This window comes from Pezoporus occidentalis, unplaced genomic scaffold (assembly GCF_034315485.1).
Source record: "Pezoporus occidentalis ecotype Australia unplaced genomic scaffold, CSIRO_AGI_Poc_V1 ctg3, whole genome shotgun sequence".
Taxonomy (NCBI): Eukaryota; Metazoa; Chordata; class Aves; order Psittaciformes; family Psittacidae; genus Pezoporus; species Pezoporus occidentalis.
The window spans coordinates 20689266-20711786 of NW_026914940.1; the positions used below are offsets into that span (position 1 = coordinate 20689266).

General features: G+C 37.4%; 1 protein-coding gene across 8 annotated transcripts in view; it reads left to right on the forward strand.

Annotated features, from left to right (window-relative positions):
- Positions 1-22521, forward strand: part of RGS22 (regulator of G protein signaling 22) — a 62499-nt gene that overhangs the window by 18206 nt on the left and 21772 nt on the right. For all 8 annotated transcript variants that reach the window (XR_009966358.1, XM_062627319.1, XM_062627320.1 and 5 more), the window contains exons 7-16: positions 279-441; positions 3284-3953; positions 4505-4666; positions 5626-5806; positions 7207-7346; positions 7878-7983; positions 9836-9961; positions 11526-11627; positions 17504-17698; positions 21953-22045. Coding sequence is in view for 7 of the 8 variants with exons in the window: in XM_062627319.1 (XP_062483303.1) it covers positions 279-441; positions 3284-3953; positions 4505-4666; positions 5626-5806; positions 7207-7346; positions 7878-7983; positions 9836-9961; positions 11526-11627; positions 17504-17698; positions 21953-22045 (1938 nt within the window). In the remaining variant the exon portion in view is untranslated. The remainder of the gene's footprint in view (positions 1-278; positions 442-3283; positions 3954-4504; positions 4667-5625; positions 5807-7206; positions 7347-7877; positions 7984-9835; positions 9962-11525; positions 11628-17503; positions 17699-21952; positions 22046-22521) is intronic.

A 22521-nucleotide genomic window follows, 5' to 3' on the forward strand; every position in this document is an offset into this window, starting at 1 on the left:
GTCACAACATTATTGGACATCTGATTCTCTGAATATCCCTCATTTTCAAAGCTTTTTGTACTGCAGATGAAGGTTGTTGGTTTGTAATATAGCTAAAACACAAGCTGTGTTACAAGTATGCTCAGCTACCATCATACAGCTCTCTTCACTGGGAACTAATGGTACAGAAATCTACACAAACAAACTGCACAAAATGACTACAGACAGTAAGCTCTGCTCTCAGAAACACTGCAATAAACAGAAAAAATTGAATTGTTCTATGACATTTCTTTTCCTAGGCTACAGTTTCTCAGACAAAGGATTGTTTTACATTAGCAAAAGGAAGTGAATTAATGAAAACTACAGATTCATTCTCACATCCTGTAGCTTCTAGTCAAACTCAGTGTTTGTCTGGACAGCGTGAAAGAGATGATTCATTAAGTGAAAAAGATAGTCTTCTGGGTAAGTAACAGAGGCTCAGCCATAGTATTTATAACAGAACTCTGACTAGGTGGAAAGAAAAGGCATTCCAAGAAATTGCTGCTAACTCGTTATATTCTGAGTATCAGACGATATCTTAGGTTTCAGACAGGGATTTGTTTCCACAGCCACAATGTTAAATGAAATTTTGAGCTACAAACCAAGAAATTTTGTGATAGTAGAAGCCTCTTTTCTTACATATTTCTGTTTCATAGATATCTGTAAGTTTCAGCTGTTTTTCTTGTTTGTTTTTCCATTTGATATGTTTTGAAAGACTTTCTTCATAGAATCATAGAATGGTTTAGGTTGGAAGAAACCTTAAAGATCATCTAGTTCCAACCTCCCCTATCCCTGCCTTTTTGTCTGGATTCTTTGGGTATTTGATAGTGTATGGTTTGTGTTGCAGCCATCTTCTTAGGGTATTTATGAGAGGCACTTTCAAAGGCCTTCTGGCTGCCAATTTTTATGAATCTTATAGAATGTAATTGTGACAATTCTGTCAAATTCAACTGAAATTGTTCAGCAGGTTTCAAAGAGAGAGAATGCATGTGAGAGAACATAGAGATTGCTTGCAGGTTAGGGACATTATGGGCATACCTGATAACCTTGCTTCTGTTAGGTAGGCAGTAGCAAAATGAACAGGGAAGTCTCAGCTTATGTTAGGAGTTCTCTGGCCCCAATTCTTGGGGGGAAAAGCTGCCATTCCACTCTGAGGCTTGTTCTGATGGGACTATGGTGTCTAATGGCTGGATGGAAAATTGGAAGACATGATAACTCCAGAAGTCTGTCTTCTTCCTCAAACCCGTAAGGATCATCCCAGGATATATATTGCTGATGCATGGTTTATTAATGAAGTTATTGAAACTGCTTTTGTTTGCAGCTCATGACTTCACCACTAATTATTGCAGTGCTTTGAGCAGAGAGGTCACACATGCGCCATTCTTGCAGAGCTTTTATGTAACTCTGTGTTGCAGTGGGCTGGGCGTAAGCCTACAGAAAGCCTCTCTGCCCTGTTTGCCTGAAGCTGTCCTGCAGTCAACAACATTTTGCCTCAGTTAATATTTTACATCTAAAAAAATTATTTTATAACATAGACCTTCATTTTCCCTGTGCTTATTATTCTTCTTTATGCTAATTTCATGGGAAATCCAGCATTTTTTGTCAGAATTTCTATTCAGGCACAGTATTCACCTGGTGTCAGGCACTGGAAGCAGTAAAGGGCATTAGTTAAGTTTCTCAGAGTCAGCCTGCAATTAGAAAGAGTTTGAATTCCTTGCTCACTGCTTCAGTTGGATCAAGGTTATCAATTAATGTCTTGAGCAAAACCCTGATCCACTTGACTTTTGATTATTCAAGAACTGTGTTTCTCCCTCCCTAATTGCCTCAGGTCCTGTTAAATCATTCTTTATGTTTCAATTTCACAGAAATGTGTTGAGAAGGTATAATTTTTCTTTGTCAAGTGAAAACATTTGAATACAATTGTCTGTCTGTGACAGTGGCCAGCACTAGTTAGATGAAGCTTCTTTTTTGGAGAAAGATGGAAAGAATGTTTAACTACCATTGCCATTTATTGACCAGGCCACCATAGATGTTTGCACTAGCTGATGACATTACAAATGTGAATTCAGTGGATCTGAGAGATTTAGCCCTTTTCTGTCGCAACCTTATGTAGGACATGTGCTCAGAGATTGTATCAGTCTCCTCACTGACAATGTTTTGCCTACCTACAATAGTGATACAATACCTGCATCTTGGCTTTAGGGAAATACAGATTCAGTCTATTCTGTAGTTTAAGCACTGGATTGATATGAAGATATTGTAGAGCCACAGCTGAACTATGACTTTTTGTTTTTTCTTTATTTCACTTAGATTCTGCTGCTGTTCATAATACCTGTAGTTATTCTGCTCAGTTTTATAGGACTGACTTGTACAGTGACAGCAGCATTAACCTAGCTGAGCAGTATGCATAGTCAAGGTCATCTTTGTTAACATGCTCCAGAACTACTTGATTTGCTGAAAGTCTGGCAGAAGTAGAAAATGTATTTGAGCAAGTTAAATCAGTGAATTTCTTTCTCAGAAGACCAGGATGATGGGGCATGATTAATAGCATGGAGACACTGAGGGGCTGGGAAAAAAGGAATTAAATAGAGAAGTGTAGACGAAAAAAAACCAGGGCTGGTCACTGTTATAAACTTGTTAGTTATGAAATATTTTTAAATCTAAATGAGCCATTCCTGGGTGGCAGATTGGACTGCAGGATTATTAAATGTTTCCAGAGCCCTTGACATAATCATTTGTTTTGTTATCCCATGTATGTCAAGAATTTACCCAACTGACAGAGGCCTGTTTGATGCTTTAGTCTTTTCCAATAACCAACTTAAATAGACAAGAATTATCACTTACTAGTTTTCTCAGGCCTAAACAAAACCCAATCCTGCTACATACTGTGACTTTGATCACACTATGATCACAGGCTCAGGAAGAAAACAGATCTTGCAGCACAACAAGGTGGTTTAACAAGTGCTGAGGAGCTGGGTTGTTCAGCTGAGTAAACAAGACAATTAACTCCAGAGGAAGTTACTCCTGAACTCTCCTGCTCTGCTGGAATTCAACAGGGAATGAGTTTCTGAGTCATGGGGCTGAATTTCTAAACCCATAGCAACGGCAGAAGCTATTCCCTGCTCTGCAGTGTGACATGGTCTGATTGTTCTGCAGTAGAACAATATAAAAATATATTTGCATTTTTTAACTTGGAAATGTTGATATGCAAGAGAACGGTCCTGAATCTAAAGAGTCTTCAATGATCTTTTCTGATTTAATGCAGAAGCAGGTTCCCTGTCTAAGGAAGCCCACCAATGGAGTTTCCTTCGCCCTTCAAGGAAAGCAAAAGCCATCATTTTAAGGAAGACATCCAGAGAGGCTGAGGAGGGTTCTTCTGTGGCCATTGCTGAACTGCCTGCTCATACTCAGTTAAGAGTGTATGTAGACCCGAAATGGGACAGTGCAGCAAAAAAAAAAAATGAACAGGAAAGCGTAACTATTCAGACACCAGGAGAATTCATACCAGATTATACCCAACTTGTAATGAAGGAACCTGCTTCAGAATCGACTCGCCAGCCAACTGCTGACATTCACAATAATGTGGATTTCCACAAACAGCCTGAACTATTTATACATGAGCTATCAAATAATGAATTTGCCTGTGGCACTGCAGAGTCACTCCTTTCCCAAAGTTCTCCATTTTCTGTCTTGGACTCCCACAGAGATGTAAGAGAACAAGACACTGAAGAAGTAAGCTTAAAATCAAGTTCTGAAAGTGGTGGGTCAGACAGTAGAGCCTGGTGTATTAGTCACAGGACTTCTGATACTGGCAACAGACATGAGTTTGAGAGATTCAAGAAGTTCATTAAAGGAACACTTGGGGAGAGGTACTGGTGGCTCTGGATGGATATTGAAAGACTAAAGGTGCTCAAAAACACTACAAGGCAGCAAAGGTACTTCTCATTATTTAATGGTTATTCCCATTGTTTTAATACTTGTAACCCAGATGGATTAATGCAGGTTTTGAGATTTCAGAATAACTTGTAAAGTTTGAATAGTACAGACACATTCAAAGTAATCATGAGTGTCATAAGTTAGGAATGACTCGGTTGAAGCCGATAAAACCGTTTTTGCAGTCATGTTTGCAAAGCTTACATGAAGTCAAAATTACCATAGTATTATGGCATTGTTTAGAAAGAAATTTGGAAAACAGGTGACAATAAAAAAAAACAAAAACCACCCAAAAACTTAAATTCACAAGTAGGGCATTCAGTATAACAAACCGCTTTAACGAATGGCTCTGTGGAACTCAGATTGTCTATTCTAAAGCACTGTACATTTTACACACAACTTGTCTCTAATTTGTGGATTTTTTGTCTTTTGGCCTCTGCAATTTTCTATTAAAAACACTTTGCATGACAGCAGTTTAACCAGTAGGGTGATCTGTACTTGGTTCTGTCTAGCATTTGGTACATACTTATATGACTATTTTTATTGACTCAAGGCAACTCAATAAGATGAAGAAACTGTATCTTTTGAGCAGTGGAGACTACTTCCTCAGTTCAGAAGTGTTACTCAGACTTAACTTGTTGCATGGAGATCAGTGGAATGTAAGGCATTTAAGACGGATTCAGCCTGAAGTAGTGAAACCTCTGCTTCTTTACTGGTACGAAAAAGTGAACATAATATATTTTCCTTTTCTTTAATAAGCTTATTAGGTTTATTTCACTTCACTTATCCCATGGCAATTATGGGGAGCAATGTCATCATAAATACTAGCAGATGTTGCATCTGAATTTTTAGTTGATCCTAAACTACACTGCAATCTGCTGACGAGTCAGGTAGATCTGTCTTACTGAGCCCGTTATTTTACTGCCAGAGCATCTGAGCTACTTTGTGTATAATTATCTTGGATACCATTCAAGTAAACTTTAGGCTGCAGGTTAGAGAAACCCCTCCAGGCATAGAAGGTTAATTCTGTCCTAAGATATTCCCCATACTGCCCTTCTCAAGTTTCTGAGGATGCCCTGTGTATACATCTATGTGGAAATTGACCCTGAGACTTTACTGTTCAATGTCTGTCATACAAAATGCCTTTTGCTTTATTGACAGCTTAAACAAGGATACAAATTCTAACCTGTTTCCAAAACATAAGCTAATTTTTTGAACATATTCTCTCCTCCCCAAGGGGGTCAAGAAATTGCAGACATAAACAAGTACCTGCAATTGTGAACTTTGCTGTGGAGCCTCATGAGAGTTGTGGTGTATGTTCTATGACCTACAATCCTTCCCTATTATGTGCTGTAGGATGGATGGGGCATATCCTACTGCAGACTCACACAAAGGCAACTATGTAATGGTGCAGAATTTGCAACCTAAGTTTATTTATGTTTGGCTTGGTTTTAGATTTGGAAGAGTGCAATGTCTAAACATATCTTTAACACTAAGTGCTTTTTAAATTTAGGTGCACATAGCTCCATATTTTGATACAGGAAACACCATTATGGGGGAGGGGAAAGAAGCCAAATAGCCCAGTATTTAATGTTTTGTGAAAGTTCTACTTTTTAGATTTGTGTTTTGTTTTGTGTTTGGGTTTTTTGTTTTGTTTTTTTTTTTCCCCTCTAGGGGTCCCAGATTTTGTGTCACTGATTCAACAGCAATACAAACTGCCAGTGCAAAACTGAAGATGTGGCACACATGCCAACAGAGACCAAGGGTGGACATTGATCCTTTTCCACATATAGTATCATTGCTACCATTGACACTTAAGTCTTGCATGCCCAGGATACCACCTTCCCTTTCTCAGGTAGGTAGGATCACAAAATAGAAAAACAAAGCCTTGTCCCATCAAAAATAAAGATAAAACTCCTTGAATTCAGTGGAATAAGAATATAGTACTTGATTCTTATGAAGTCAAGATTTAGCAAGCTGGTCTGTGGCAGATGCTTGTATATAAAAATGCAACACTATTTTACTATACTTTATGCAACAGGATGCTATAAAACAAGTCAAATTATCTTCTCAGTTACATCCTGGCTATTTCATAGGTCTTTTGGATTGAAATGTAAAATGAAGTATCTATTGGCACAGATTATGCCCTTCAACCAGTTTTATCTTAATTCAGATTAATCCTTACTTCACTGCAGTTACCCTGAATTTACCCATTATGTTTGTAAAAAGGACACAGTTCTTATCTTCTGTTGCCTGCATCCTTCAGTCAACTACACATGATTTTTGCTTCTATAGAGGGTCATAAACACAGACGTTTTTGTAGCATGTCACTTGCAGGTGGCTACTTCAGTTTTGACTCTTGCTTGAAAGCCTGAATTTGAGAGATAACTGCAATGAAAGCTCCTGGTTTTCAGCGGCACAGTGTTAAGGCTCAGGACAGAATGTACCTGAAGAAAGCGACTCAGGTCTGTGGTTCCAGTATCAAGAACTGGATGGGCTATGCCATGGATCTGTTCACACACACATCTCTTACTTTGAGTTGGATAGTTTCAGGCTACAATTTTATTTTTTAGAAAGCAAATTCATGGAGATACTGGAGGAAAAGCAGTGGGACAGATTTCCTGTTCAGAAGAAGCTGGGTTCAGGAGCCAGATTCCTGCTGATCACAGCAGGAATAGGAGCCAGGCACAGCTGCCTCTTACAGAGACCAGTTCTGGCTTCACAAGGTGTGCTAATGATCCAGGACTAGCTGTAGGTTAGGCAGACAGGATCCTAACTCTGCAGGTTTTCCAGTCCCTGTTGAGTTCAGTACTTGAAGAAAATGATGACCTGGCACCCATGCACCTCACAGAATCAGCTGATGGACTGTTTCTTGCTGCTTTCCCTTCCCTCCCCTCTCCTCCACTCCCCTTCCCATCCTGAGTGACTGTATCTATTTTACAGCGACCTACTTAAGGCAGTCCTAGTAAAGAGTCACAAAACATGTTCAGGAGCTTTTCACCTGACATCTGCTGTAATTTCTACCTGTTAAAAATACAGTTTTAAAGCTATAATGGTTATTACAATGTGCTGAAAAATCTTGCAAAATATTCAGAGAAGATTTTTGCAATTTGCAGTTTTCCATACTGTGATTGACAAGGAAAAATAGACCTGAAAACTCTTGAATATTTTTTAGTAGTTAATGAGAACATGTTAAGAAAACACAAAGGTGGAAAAATAACCAGAATTGTCTTATTTTTCTGTTATTTATTTTAGAAAAGTAGAACAAGCTCACCAGCAACTTTATTAAAACCACCTATGTCAAATTTCTCTTTGAAGAAATCATCAAGATTATCACCTACCCTACCATCAAGACAGAGCCCCCAAAGGGATGACATTTCTACCAGTAGAAAGTGGTAAGTACAGAAGTCCCTTGTACTTCTTTCTGCATACCAGTGTACCTCAAATACTTATGAAAGACTTTTAGATCCTACTGTTTTAATGAATATTTTTCTTTACTATAATGATCTGCTTAGGGAAGCACACTTATGGTACAGATTGCATGCATGGAGAATTCCTCCCTGGCTGATTAGTTTCCCATTTGTTTGTGCCACCACACAGAAGTGTTTATTTCTCCAAACACAAGTGTTTTGCCCTCATTTGTGTAATAGTTGATATTCTCTACATACATTAATATTCTTTTAACCTGTCTCAAGCACTTACCCTCAAAGACATGCTGTATCAGTGATTTCCACAGGGCTGCATGAAAAAGTAGTCCTCTACATTTCTTACATTTATTGTAAGTTTGAAATCTATAGGTACTTTTTCCTCTACTGTTCACTATGTCATTCTACCTCTTTCCATGCCCCTTCTTAGTTGTTTATTTTATAAGAAGTCCTAGCTTTTCTTAAGTATGTATTGAAAATTTTGTTTATTTGTGGATCCAGGCCAAAGTCAGCCAACAGAGACATGATTCATTGCTCAGCTTTGGATGACACCAAAGACTCAAAATGCCAGGGTCATAGAAAGTACACCTATGCTGAGCTGCTCCAAGTAAGTACTACTTAAAAATAATAGTAATCTTGAATCATGGGTTAAACCACTTTATTCTCTAGTATTAAAGGGGAAGTAGTCAACTATGGGGAGAAATTGCTTTGATTACATAAATCTCCATGCCTTATGCAGAGGTATAATTAGAATGTCAGCATTTTCTGTGTGGTATCTTTCACCTATCTGGTTGGAAATCATGGCATATACAGAGGTTTATTTTCACTAGAAAATGTTGATCTTCTCCATGGTGACCATGTGTTCAGTAGGCTATTATGGAAAACTCACTGAAGAAATGCTTCAGTAGAATCACTGCCTAGAAGAGTATACCAGACTTACAGTGAAAACTGAATCTGCCCTAGAAAGTCATTAAAATAATAAAATCCTGAAGAGAAAAATGCTCCACTTGTGCTATTCCTCTTTGTTGTTTGTGTAATCCACTCTTTTCTTTGTTGAATTATTGCCTGCTAAGCAGGCCCTCAATCCAGCAAACTTCAGGAGGCACAGGCTACACAGTAGAGCCTCTTCTCAATAACTGTTAAAATGCTGACAAACTGAACATATGAGATGTCAAGATCTGGCAATTTACAATATATTCAAAACCCTTCATGTTTGTGGAATGGTCTTAAAACAGCCTGCTGTTTCAGTGAGATATTGATACCCATGGTCTCACAACTAGAACAGCCCACCATATTATGAAATCTGGGCTTGTTTACATATGCATGGAGTTCACTGATCACTTGAGCACATGATTGATTGTTTTTTTACATAAAAATCATACTTTATTACTTCACTGCAACCATTTTACTTCTTTGTTAATTTTGACAGAAGAAAAGGCTAGTCTTTGCAATTAGGGGACATTTGCAGTCAGAAACTTACATTCAGGAAATGTTCACACCATGAACTATTAGTTTTTATACAACTTCATAATTCAAAATTTCCCTCTAGCTGAGAGAAGAAAATACTATCCATTTACATGTACAAGGCTAGACGGGAACCTACAGTCACTACCCCAGTTTGCCATGATGCAAAGGGGAATGCAGGAATTCATAGTTCATCTTCATACTGGGGAGGGGGTTCTTCCTAATCTGCTTCAGAAATCTGGCTTTCTCCTGCCCTTCTCCATCACTGTTACTGTTGGGAAAGAAGCTTGTTGTCAGCCCCCAGACTCATTTGCTCCCACTTCAGCTATCAGAGACAGCAAATCAGTGAGTTTCTCTCTTGTGATCATCAGAAACTTACCATTTTGTAACCTCCTCCAGCTTCTCTGTGAGCATTGTTAAAATGGATATATCCTTCCTCAAATGCTTCAGGATTAAAAAGCATGGATTTCTTGCCCCCTAAATACTCATGATTTTGTTGCTGATGTCAGTATGTAAGCCCAGGAAACAAATCTTTTGTTCCATGATAGTTAATTGTTTTGAGGCTTGACCAAATAGCCACCTGTTAACTTAATCCCAAACATGGTAGCCTGACCTCAGTCAGCTTTTGACAGCTAAGTAATATGGTCTAGTATCACTGGAATTCCCTGAATTCAGAGCTAGAGTTAATGACAGAAATAAGGCTGGATTTGCTTTTCCGTTTCAAGTATTGAAGAGCCACCTAAAGGTTACTATGGCTATTTTGCTACTCTGTGTGCCTTCAGTCATCAGACTTATTCCATTGGATGTGAGTACCTGGTGGAGAAAAGGTATGGAGAGTTATGATCAACTGCATATGTAATAGAAAATTGAGTCTAATTTATTGGGTTGAAGATACCAATTGAACACACTGCATGGCCCTCCATTGCAATATACTGACATTTGAAAATAATGAAACCTTCTTATTCTTGCTGTATAACCGTATTTTATTTGTCCAGGGGAAAAGTGCTTCTGGCAGTGCTGTCTTAAGGGGATCAAGAATGGAAAGCATGCTGCAGTCTCTTTATTTGGACAACAGAGCAGGCTACTACTTCACACAGTTCTGTGAGAAGTCAGGGAATAAGGTATGATCATTTTCCTACCCTGTGATAATTTAGTCGACAATTGACTGAATGCCAAGTTATAGAGGGCAGCCAGACTGAAAAAAAAAAATGGAGAAAGAAAGATTGATGACTGGATGAATTATTACTTATGAGACTTCAATCCCTCAACAACAATAAACTGTTCATGTGTATATTCAAACTAATGACAGGTCTTAACCAAGCTGTCAGATCCTAACTGTCTCAGACCAACTGGAAATCTGATTGTACCATCAGGGATAAAAAAAGACTAATTGTTCTTAAAAACTAGCCTTTAACTTGGCAGAAAAAATGAGGTCTTAACCCACAAAAACATTTTTTAAAAAGATGGAAAATCTGCTCTGCTATTACTCATGATAATATACCTCCTTCTTACTTGTTGTGTTAGTGATGTCCAAAATCTCCAATGTTTTAAAAACGTTCTTCTGCTTCCATGAAGCTTCTTGGATTTCTGGGAAACATAACACTATTTCTTTGCTGTAGTCAGCAGATCCATCATTCATTGCTGGGTGTAAATTGAGGATTGGTTGGAACAAGTTATGAATCTGAGTCAGTGTTCAGTGGCTTTGCAGAAAAATTGAGTCTTTAGGGGAAACTTGAGTGCAATCAAGATGGACATCTGTTTCACTGTTGGCACAACCCAGAATCCAGCAGCAGTAGCTAAAAATGCCTTTGGCTACCAGAAGGCAAGAGCCAATATTTCTAAAGCTGAATACCTTCATCTAAAACTGTTAGATGTGTATAGATAGAAATCTACATAAAAGTAACTTATTTTTTCATCAGAGATAAGCACCTACCCACATGGCCTCTAGTCTTTGCAGGTGCCAGACTCCTTTGAAAATTATTTCCTTAAGTTTCAACTACAACTGTGGAGCCTATTTCAATCATATGCCAGGTCTGGCAGCCTACAGTTTGTGGAACAAAGTTTCCTGCCTTTATCTTTTTGAGACACTATCTTTATTGTTCAGTGGTAGGGTTTTCAGGGTATTTTTAAGATCCAAACCCCATAAGCACATGGTTAAAAGAGAGGACCTGGGGAAAGACTCCTCCTTCTGAAATAACTTTTGATGTTTGTTTGGATTTATGAAATGAGGCCAAGACACTGTGCCTCAGAAATGCATGTAATAAAAATGTAATGACTGTTCCAGTAACATACATCAAGTACACAATATTTAATTGTTTTGGTTACTGCTGCAAAATGCTATTTCACCAGGGTACAAATCTTGCATGTCCATTATCAGCATTTCTTCTTTAGTGCTGGCTTTATGCCACTGAAATGTGGTTACTCTTCAAATGTTAACTACAATGTTAACAATTTTAATGGCCAATTATGCATAAAGGATTCAATAAAAGATATAATATCACAGTGATGATGCCATTAAATATGTTGTCCTTCTGCCAATATGCCTCAGAAGATTAAATCCATCTTAGATTGAGCTTGATTTATGGTGACCCCAAGGAGATAAATAACTTCTTGCATTGGAAAGTGAACCTTTTATAAAGCTGTGATATTTGGGTAGCAATAACTTACAATATTTTTCATCTGTAGTTGTGGAAGAACAGCGCGTATTTTTGGTTTGACCTACAAGCTTATCATCAGCTTTTCTACCAAGAAACTCTTCATCCTTTCAAAATCTGCAAGCAAGCTCAAGTAAGTTGTAAATAATGTGTTTTCCCTTCAAAAATACACTTGTTCATTCCCTTCGAAAATACATTTGCTTAGTGTAAAGACTGAAAAGAAGATAGAAAGCAGAAAAGTTTCCAAACCTTGACAACCCACACCAAAGTAAATCTGGATTGTGGACAATAAGAGAAGCTCTTGGGATTGGTTCCATAGTATTTCTTGATTTAAATGTTAAACATGCATAGTTTGATTTCTAGGCTCTGCTGCCTGTTCCAGTTTTATCTATTACACTCAGCTTACCTAATCTCCCCTTTGCTACTCTGTGTCATATTTGAAATTATCTGCTTTGTGTTAAGATCAGAGATAATATTTTTCTAAATCATCTAATTGTGCTTTACCTTTGCTTTGACCTGTGTGAGTTAGAATTGCAGGGCTCAGAGTCCAGACCTTAGATAATGACCTTAGTCTTGAAAATGGATCTTTCACTGGTCAGTTCTGCTTTTTCTGATTGTCAGGGCATCAATATGCTCTTTTTGCAGTTGTCATCCTTTCCATTTGATCTTTAGACCCTCACTTAACTGTTGAGAGGAACTGGTATTTCCTATAAACAAGCACCCTTAATTACGCATGCACTGTGAGTCAGGGAATAAACATGGCTCATCACAGGCCATGCGTGCTGATGCTGTCAATAACTGCAGAATACTCTGAGACTGCCAGGGAAGGAGGCTGCAGCAGTGTGATATCATTAGAACTCTCAACTTTTAAAATTACTTTGTGAAACTTTGGTCTGTTTTCCTTCTGCAAACCTTGTGTAGGAGTATATCGTATCTGCGTATTTCAATATATGCTGTAATAAGCAAAGCTACTTCACATGTCTTTCATGTCTTTGAAATTAATATCATAGAGAGCAGTGGCTTGCTCTCTTTGTATGGTTTATGTTACTGAGTGTCTGGACTTCCTTCTATTTGTCTTCTTTTCCTATTTGGAGATTTTACTGGGGCAAATGACAGACTTTTGTGTATTTGTCCAGAATTACCACTTGAGTGTTATTTGTACAGAAACACCAAGCAGAGGCCGAGGCTCCCTTCTGCCACACACTGGCTAACTTAAACTGCTACTCTATTTAATTGTTTTTCCCTCCAGCTCTACTTATGACCTGAGGCTGACTGTCTCCCCTGTCAGCCCAGCCCAGTGGCTAGGGACACTGCTCACAGCAGGTGTACAAGTTAACCATACCTAGATTGTCTTCATTTTCCTATATGTTTTGTTGTAGGCCAAATCTTAGCTAATGGTCCATGGTAGTTTTCAACTTGGTTTCATTTCACACCAGCTCATATTCTTTCTGCAGTGGTTGCATGGCCCAGGTCCTTTTTACTTATTTCCAGCGCTGGCCTGGTGGTGACAGCAGAACATCATACAATCAGTGTTACCAGGCAATTACAGAGAGCTCCATACACATGGCCATTAAAGTAAATACATCAAAACGAAATATATGAAACTGTTCCATTAGCATAACTAACAGCTGAAATGTAACATAGCAAATCAACACATGTGCTGTAACATTTGGTATCATTCTGTAGCTTGCCTTTTAAGGCTGCACAAATATAATTCTTGTTTTCACTGGAACACTGTAAAGAGTCAAGCTGCAACCAATCTACAGGGTCTGCTTATCGAAGAGATGCCTTCCCAAATTCTGTGCTCACCTTTGGCACAATAAGATAGTCATTCCAAATATTCCTAAGAGAATGTGGGTCAGATTCGCGCAACCCATCGTCATGTATATTTTACTATTTATTACAGAAAGACACATCCAAAGTATTCTGTATGTGTTCTGCCTGCTTCCTATTAGAAACAAGAGCAAACCCGGATTGCTGTGTATCTGTTAGTCATTGTTTCATTTGTTAGGCATTTTTATGATAGAGTAAGAAAGTGCGTTCCAAGGTATATATTCATTCACCCAGGAACAGAAACTACAGTGAGAATGAAATCTGATGGATAAAAATAACGATGAGTACTGGTAATCATCCAGGAACATATATGGTTATTCACTATAAACATACACACGAGTGTAAAATAAATTGAGAAAGAAAAGCAATAAAGAAAAAGATACTGTAGTTTTGGATAAAAAATAGTTATTTATAGTTAGAAGATTTAATGCAGTTATAGCAAGCACAATATTTTAACACTAGAATCAATTTAGACAAAGGGAATTATCATCACTGTTAACTTTTAGGGTCAGACATAAGATTTATGTTAGTGGAATGTGATGACAGGGTTAAGGCAGTTTAACCTTTCCATTTTAGACCAGCCAGTGCATTGTATTCTTCCATCATATGATTCTGTTGAGCAGCTGCACAAGCCCATCGTTTAGATCAGATCAATATTCATGCCTTCGGCTGCAATACAAGGCACTTGGAGTTCAATATTTTCCATGTTTCTTGCTTCACTCTAGTCATTCTGCAATTGCTTACCAAAGACTTCTCATGTGGGGCTGAATTCACACCAAAACCCAAGGCCTAAACAAGTCCTGATTTGGAAAGTCATAAATGAGGCTAAAGACTTAATCTGAATTTCTTAAGTGTTCTGTATCTTCAGATTTGTGCCATTATAAGCTCTGATCAAATTTCCAGATAGGTTTTTGGGTTTAATCCATCACTTATCCTAATGCAATTATAGGAAAATGTATAGCTGGCAGGTAGGGAAATTCTTTATGTGTTACAAAAGGAGCAAAATACTGAATAAATAAAGTACAATGTGCACTTCACATCACATGCGTAAGATTTTTGTATGAATTTGATAACCTTTAAGTTCATTTAATGTCATTTTTTCCTATTAATGCTTTAGGAGATTAGCCAGTAAAACAGTTTCACTAATTCATTGAGATTCAGAAACCCACAAGACTTCCATGACATGGGAGTCAAAAAAGGCTATGAATATTCTTTTTTAAAGGATAAAATGTATTTTCCCACTATATCTTGCTAAGTTCATTTCCCAGTGTTGAAGTCTGTGAACACAGCCACGTTTCCTCTATTTTGGCATGTCTAGAACTTGTATCTTGTAACTGCTTTATCTGCAGTCCTTGCATGCAAATCTATATCTACAAATGCACCTGAACCCTCAGCAAGGGACACAGGGATGGATGCTCCTTCTCTTTTCTCCCGTCTGCATTCACTTTGTCACCTTGTGAAGTTATCTTTCTACTTGGTGGGCCAAATCCCATAACAATGGGTTCTTACCAGAATTCAAGAAAAAGATGGCATTATGCCAAATCCTCAGACACTGTAAATCTGCATCCTTCAAAAGTGAAGAGGCCATCCTGATTATAGCACTGAGGGTCTGGTCCTTTATGTTAGGAAAAGTGGACTCCTGTAGCTAGCCTAACCACCTCTAAATTTCTGCTTCACGTGTATTAGCCCTAACTATTCACATGTAATAGCCCTAACTATTGTTTCTGGGAAAAAAAGTCTGTATTTACCATGCTCCAGTTTTGCATGTGAAATGATACAGAACTGGGGATTGGGGGGGGTGGAGGGGTGGGGCTGTGGGGGCCATAGGGCAGAAGGAGTTCTGCAGGTAGAGCAGCCTGCAAAAGCAGACCTTAAAATGGCAATATATTGTGACAGTGTTTATGTGAACAGATTGTCAACAGTTTTTGACTAGAGCTTCCTTAGTCTGGGCAATTTCTGACTCTGTAGGCTGAAAGTTTTTGTCAGCTCTAAAGAAAAGTAGCAAATATACTCAAGTTAACTCATTTCATACAAAATCACAAGGGGAAAAAAGAGTTTCATCCAAGAAACTTGTGCAATGTTTGTTTTGGTTTTATTCTTAAAACTATGCTAAAAATGATCAGCCACTTAAGGAACCTGGTTAAAATATTAAGGACGTGTTTTGGACCCTTTTCACTAATTTATAGATCTCTTGTGTGATTATATGACTCATAATAGGTGGAGCAATGTAGCCCTAATGACGAACAAAATGGTTAACCCCTCTATTTTTGAAGATACTATGTCTTGGTATCATTGGACTAGTCCCTTCTAATTTGGCTATTTTATATGTTAAATGTTTTGGATCAGAGTAGAACATGATGTAAATGAAACTTTTCTAGTGTTAGGGTTTTTCAACATAACTTCCAACTTTCTGATATCACTAATTGTATCTAATTAATGCTGTCTCTGTTAAATTTAAATTTATTTGGGGATTTGCTGAGGAGGGCATAATTTAGGATAAATGTGATTATTCTCAACTTGCTATGACTCTTCTTGTGGATGTCCTAATTCTTTGACCTTACCCTTACACCTGGGGTCTTTATTGCACTGATAACATGGATAGCCACAAACCATCTTTGTTTTCAGTGATCAGATCTATGTAGAAAGGGGGTGGAATGCTGCATAAAGAGTAAATATAGTAATCATAACAACATCTAATTGGGGAATGGATGTCAGCCATCATAGCCCTGTATTCCTCAGTGACCTGGTATCAGGAGAGTCTAAAGGGTGTGTTTCAAAAGGTCCAGAACAATAGGAATGTAGTCTGGTGGTTTTAAATAAAGAGTCTAATAGAACAGAATTTCATTTAAAACAAACAGAAACATGATTATTCAATGTAATCAAACATTCTCTTACTATGCTTGAGATTTAAACACAACAGTTTTATTACTGCTGAACATAGAGTAAATATATTATTTTCTTCTTCTATACCACTTTGTACATCTGCTAGTTACAGCTAGATTTCAGCAACATAAGGAAAATGCAAATTATCAGAAACCTGCATTCTTTACTGTCAAAACTGTGTGATAATAAACAGTGAAGGTGGGCTCCTCAAGGCCATCCTAGAGAGAAATTTGATTATGCTACTAATCTGATTCCTTGAACATATGTTTGAATATTAGTTAGACTTTGAAAATATGAAGAAGAGAAAACATGTATAAGTACATGACATCTACTATGGCAGATTCTTTTCTCACTCGCTTTCCTAGCTGCAGTAAGAATCATGCTGTATTAGAAAGATATTCTAGAATATCTTCTTCCAAGATATTCCTGGCAGAAAGTGCTTTTTCACTGAGTTTTCAATGTTCTTTTTCATGGCAATTTCTGAAACATTTAAAAACCAAGAATTTGACTTAGGGGACTATTTGGACGAAAAAAAAAAAGAAATAAAAAAAATTACCCTATGCTTCAAGAATGAACTGATAGAGAGAAAGAAACACTCTCCAGGTTCAGCTTTCTTCTGTCTGTACATGGCAAACTCTGTGTGCTCCACAAAAAAGCATACTGTAATCTCTGCTTTGCTAAGTATTTAGAACTCAGTTGTGCAGTGCTATCTCCTGTTATGGATCCTATCCCATGATAGTGTCACTCATATCAAAGAACTGTGCATGAGAATCTCCACACAGAATTACAGAATTAAATCACTTTTTCACTAATTTTAACCTTAGATTTACAAATTCCCATCTATTCAGAAGAAGACACCTTCACAAGTTGGCCTAGCACATATTCTGCAAAACAGCAACGCAACTTCATGAAGAATGCAGTTGCTGTAATGGTTGTGGTTCCTGAATCTAACAAGGATCAGTCAATATTTCCAAATAAAAATTACATTAAGGGTTAATTTGTGATCTAACTTTACTTAAAAAAGTAGAAATGGCAGGGAAGTCAGTTATGGCAATAACTGAATTTCAGGCAAAATTGTAATATTGGTGAAAACAAGGCAGGTTTCTGATAGGTTAGTATCTATCTAAATAGAGGTTAGTATAGGTTAGATAGGTTAGTATCTTAACTAGATATATGTTTAGAATATACAGCAAGGCAGTATGGGACAAATATACATTAATTCTCTCCTCTAATGGACTGTGACCATTGGAACAGATGATGGCTTAGAATAAGTTTTCTTCTGTTTTATTGTAGTTCCTTTATGCAACTTACATTGCCCCATCTGCCAGTATGGACATTGGACTTCATCAGAGGAAGAGAAACATGATTTATCAGAAAATTGACCCAGCTTTTGAAGATCTTTTTGACCCAGCAGAAGAATATATCCTCACTGTTCTGATAGAACCGTGGATGAAGATGATGGAAGAAGACAAATGTACTTACGGAAAGGTAACTCATCTGGATGATACAGCAAAAAATTCTTACGATGGTGGAAGAAAACTACAAGAGCCTTCATATGCAACCCTGTTACATTTCTAGTCAGAAAGGGAGAAGTATTATGTGGTGTTTTGCTCACCCACTCCTTTCTACACTGATGAGTGGAGCAGGCTGGGCTTTTTGCAGAGAGCAAATTTCTCATCAGAGAGGAAGGTGCAAGCCTTGTGGACCCCTTGGTCTGTGAATTAGGGAGGAATGTACCTTACTATGGCAAAATTTCTCTTTGTACTCAGGAAGTGTCATGTTTCTGCAATCTTACCATTGATCAAATAAAAATAAGCTGTGTTTCTAGAGCATTAGTACCATGATGTTAGGCCCATATTAATTCTATCATCTATTTCCTGGTGTTCAGAATTAAAGTGCAGCTACTGCTTAGCATAAGAGGAAATGTGATATGGTGATCCAGCTGTATTTGCCCTGAACACTTTTTAGATAGCTGCCCTGCTGTGTAAGGTCTAACTGTGCCCTGCAGGCTTCCTGAAGCAGGTGGCTCAGTGGTCTACTCAGTTCTAATTCCAGAAAGCCTCTGAAGGCTTGAATTTTAAGCAGGCTTATGCAGGTCAGAGGAAATGGCTGCAATCCTGACTGTGCTTTTGACAAATCAGAAATGGTGGAGCAGCGGTGGATGCTGTGGCTCTCTGCAGTTTATACTTTCTTACAAGTTACCAGCTGCAGGTCAAACTTCTAATTCCAAGTCTTTAAGATCTCTCTCTTTTAGGTACAGAAGGAGAAACTTACAATAAGAAATCAGGAGGTGGAGGGTGGAAGTTAGTTCTTGTTCCTATTTTTCTCCACTGTGACCTTAGCATCTCCATTTTTACAGTAAATATTGTTACTTACAGCTGATACTTCTGTCAGCATGTAACGAGAATGTGCATGCATGCATTGACCCCACAAAAGATTCTGAATTCCTTTTGTGGCAGTTTTGTAGTACAGTGTATTTTTCTTACTATGTTGTGCATGCATGTATGAATAACCAGGAGAACAGATACCCAAAATAAAACTTGACAATGACCTTTTAAGCCTATTAAATTGTGGCCAATATTAAACATTTAAGAATACAGTATAAGAACAGGAAAAAAAAAGACAGTATTGCCAGCTTCAGCACTCTGCAACTGAGGAGATGAACGAAGCAGTGGTCTTATCCACATTTTTGTGTCATAATAGTCTTTGATGAGTAGGTTGGTTTTTTCCCCCCAGGGATTTATGTAAATGTGTCTTGAGTCATTTTCTATCTTCAGCCTCAGTGCAGTAACGGGTTCTGTGTTTTAACCATACAATAGGAGAAAAAAATGTGTATCTTGGTTTTCTTGCAAACCTCTCCCTGATAATTTCACATGGTGCCCTAGTTTTGTATTTTATGAGGAACAGTGTACAATTGTTATCTTGTATTCTTAATGTTGTTATACTTTTACATGTTTTTGTTTTATCCCACTTCGGTTACATCTCTTTGAAACTCAGGAACCCTAGACTATTCGTCCTCTCCTCTCACAGAAGGCATGCCATACCTTTATTACACTAATCACCCCCATCTGTTAATTCATATATTTGTGATGAGATGTAAGCAGTACTCAAGATCTGAATGCACTAAGGATTATTCAGTGGCAGACTCATGTTTTCTGTTTTGATCTTTGTTCCTTTCCTAATTGTTCCTTGATTCTAACTGCCTTTTGACTCCTGGTGAACTTTGAGTGGATGTGCAATACGTAAGCTAACAGCCATTTGCAATGATTCCAACATCTCTTAACAGAGTAAGAACAACTAATCGAAAGCCCAATTTGGAGCTTATTAGAATGACTTAATTTTTGTTGTCCTTTAATTCAGCTGCCCTTTTATCATGCAGATACTGAAGTGTCCTGAAATCCTGCAACTCTTCAAAGTCAATATACTTTTTTTTGCCCTGTGGAATCATTTTGCAAACTTTGCTGTATCCTCACTCACTTCCTTTTCCAGATAATTTCTGAATGTTTAAAGAAAACGACCTCAGAGCAGATCCCTGTGAGACTCTAATGGGAACCCCACCCCGTAATAAAATTTATTTATTTATGTATTTTGCACTTTTTACCTTATAATTAATCCACACAGGGGCTTTCCCTCTCATCCTGTGATAACTTAATCTCCTTCAGAAATGTTGAAAATTTGAACTTTGAAAAAAACCTTATCAAAATGAAATATACTAGTCCAAACACATCTGCAAAATATTCTCTTCACTTTTCAGCATCTTTTCTCAGCTTTCAGGTAAATTATTTTTTTCTAAGCTATTTCAGCTATAATTGTTCATGAACTGCAGAAAACCATGTAATTGGTCTATGATTGTATTAATATGAAGTTTTTGGTCAGACATTAATATGAAGTTTTTCTATCAGACTAGTTTTAGTGTTTTGTAAATCTATATTTTCCATGTGTATTATCAAAACTAGTAGTCTAGTAGTTGATGCCAGTCCTCACTGAGTCGGGTCATGGACTCAGCCAAGTATTATACATCATTTTTATACAAAAAGGACTCTGCTTTTGAGCACTCTCCAAATACAGTGCTTTCACTGCTTCTAGTGATTGAAGAATTCCTCCAAAGTAAGAATTGAAAACATAAACTTTTGCTTTAAATTAATGTGTTTGTCAGTTTATACCTCCTTGAGTTAACTGAGGGATAGTCTATTGCCCTTTCAGTTTAGATGATGCTTTGCTTTGCACGTGTAGTTAGGTGCAGACTTCTCAGTGCCCTAATAACACAAACATCTTAATCAGAGCATGAAAAAACAAAACACTTTTGAGCACACAATACATGTGTTTGTGAAGAGTTATAATACATAGATATAACATGACCTGTTCTAGGAGGCACTAGAGTCTCTTTGTACAAAGCACAGACTGATGCTTAGGCACACACTCCTTCTCAGCACAAAGACAAGGTCTGCTTTACATTTTGTTCAGTCCCTGGCTCTACTCTTCCCTTTTGTTCTACCATACAGCAGGATGTATTTGGCCCATTATGAAACAAGATACTTTAACAAGAATTAGGTGAGTCCAAAATTGTTTCTCTGGGACATAATCAGCATGTATCTACATTTTTATCTTTAAATGAACATGAAAGCAGGAGATTCCCTTTTTATTGTTGACTCTCATCCTGCCTCTATCTGCTTTCTGTTTAAATTATATAAAAAATGTTTTGGATTATTTTCCTATTTACTTTTAAACTATGTTTTCTTTTAAAGGAAAGAATATCCAAAAGCACTTTATAACAGTGGAATAGAATTATTTCAAGCCTGAAGGCATTCAGATAGCACAGTGATTAGTGGGTGTTCACATGTAGACAAAAGCATAATGAATATTAATTTAAAATCGGCCTTCTCTCTCTTGAGCATAAATGCATGTATAATAAGACCATAGCTTTCTAATCTTTGTAGTGGGTGTGCTGATCTGTATAACACATTGGCTTAATTTTGCTAAATATCCTAAAAACTGCATTTGAATGGTTTAGTCAGCTGAGAGGCTCATCAAACTATTCCTTATGCAGTTACTGATTGTTTTCATGTAACATCGAGAACTGCTCTAGTTATATACATGAAGCTTCTAATTAAATTAAAGCACACCAATACTTCATGAGTTCTAACCATGGGCAACTTATTATTTTAAAGCATTACCTGGTATAAAACTAAGAAGGTGCCAAGAAAGTCTGAAAGCTTTCACCTTTGTTATTTAGATATTTTAGCATTCTTATTTTAAATTTCCGTTTCTGGAAGTCTGTGCCACTCTTACCTTTTTGACATTTCCCACTGAGAGTCACAGTTTTAAAAACTTTTTCTGATTCTCAGTGACAGTCTGATACATAATTTGCTGGTATAAGCAATCAGGTGCATTTTATACAATATACACAGCAGAGTATATACACAATATACACAATAGATTGTATGCACAATATAATTTAGCAATTTTTTTTTATACAAAGCTATTTTTTAAAAGATAGTTTTTTCGTGGTGTTCTGTGGAAATCCATGTTATCTTACACAGATATGAAGATTTTGTTCTACTAGATCTTTTAATTGAATTGTTTCTCATAAAGATGTAATGTCTAGTATCTTCTAAACATCAACCTCATTACTGCCAAATGCATCCTTTTCTATCCCCTGTCACTGGCAAGGTGCCTGTTCAGTTCTCTCCATCTTTCTATAACGTGTACTGTAGGGATGACATAAGATATTATTTTTATTAGGTGGAGCTGGTGGAGGAAACTCGACAGCTGGACTCCGTGTACTTTAGAAAGCTCCAGGCTCTGCATCAAGAGAGGGGTTCCAAGAAGCATGAGGTAAGACAAGTACCTACTAACAAAAACAAACTCATTTTTCTATCAGAAAGGGTTGAGTATCAGCAACGAAAGACTGACTACATGCCAGTTTGGAGAAGCTAGTAGTCTGACTTCTACCATTAATTCTGGGGAATGATTGACAGCTATTGTGTTAATTACAAAAATAGGTCTTCTGCCAGTAACATCAGCATCAGACCACTGTATGATTGGAGGCAGTAACAGAGTTTCCACTAAAGTCTGTGGAATGTATTTTGGGCCCTTAATCTTGAGTAAATACCTACATTTCAAGTAAATTACCAGTATATATTTGTTTATTTGATTATGGAACCTGGTATGTTTAAAGCAAACATAAAACTAAAGCTGATTAAGAGCTGGAGCTTTAATTTATTTTCTCAGAAATCAAAAGCTGCTCTACAGAGACAGAAGTTATCTAATGCAAGGATTATCAGACTGAGCAAAACATAGAGATGAAAAAA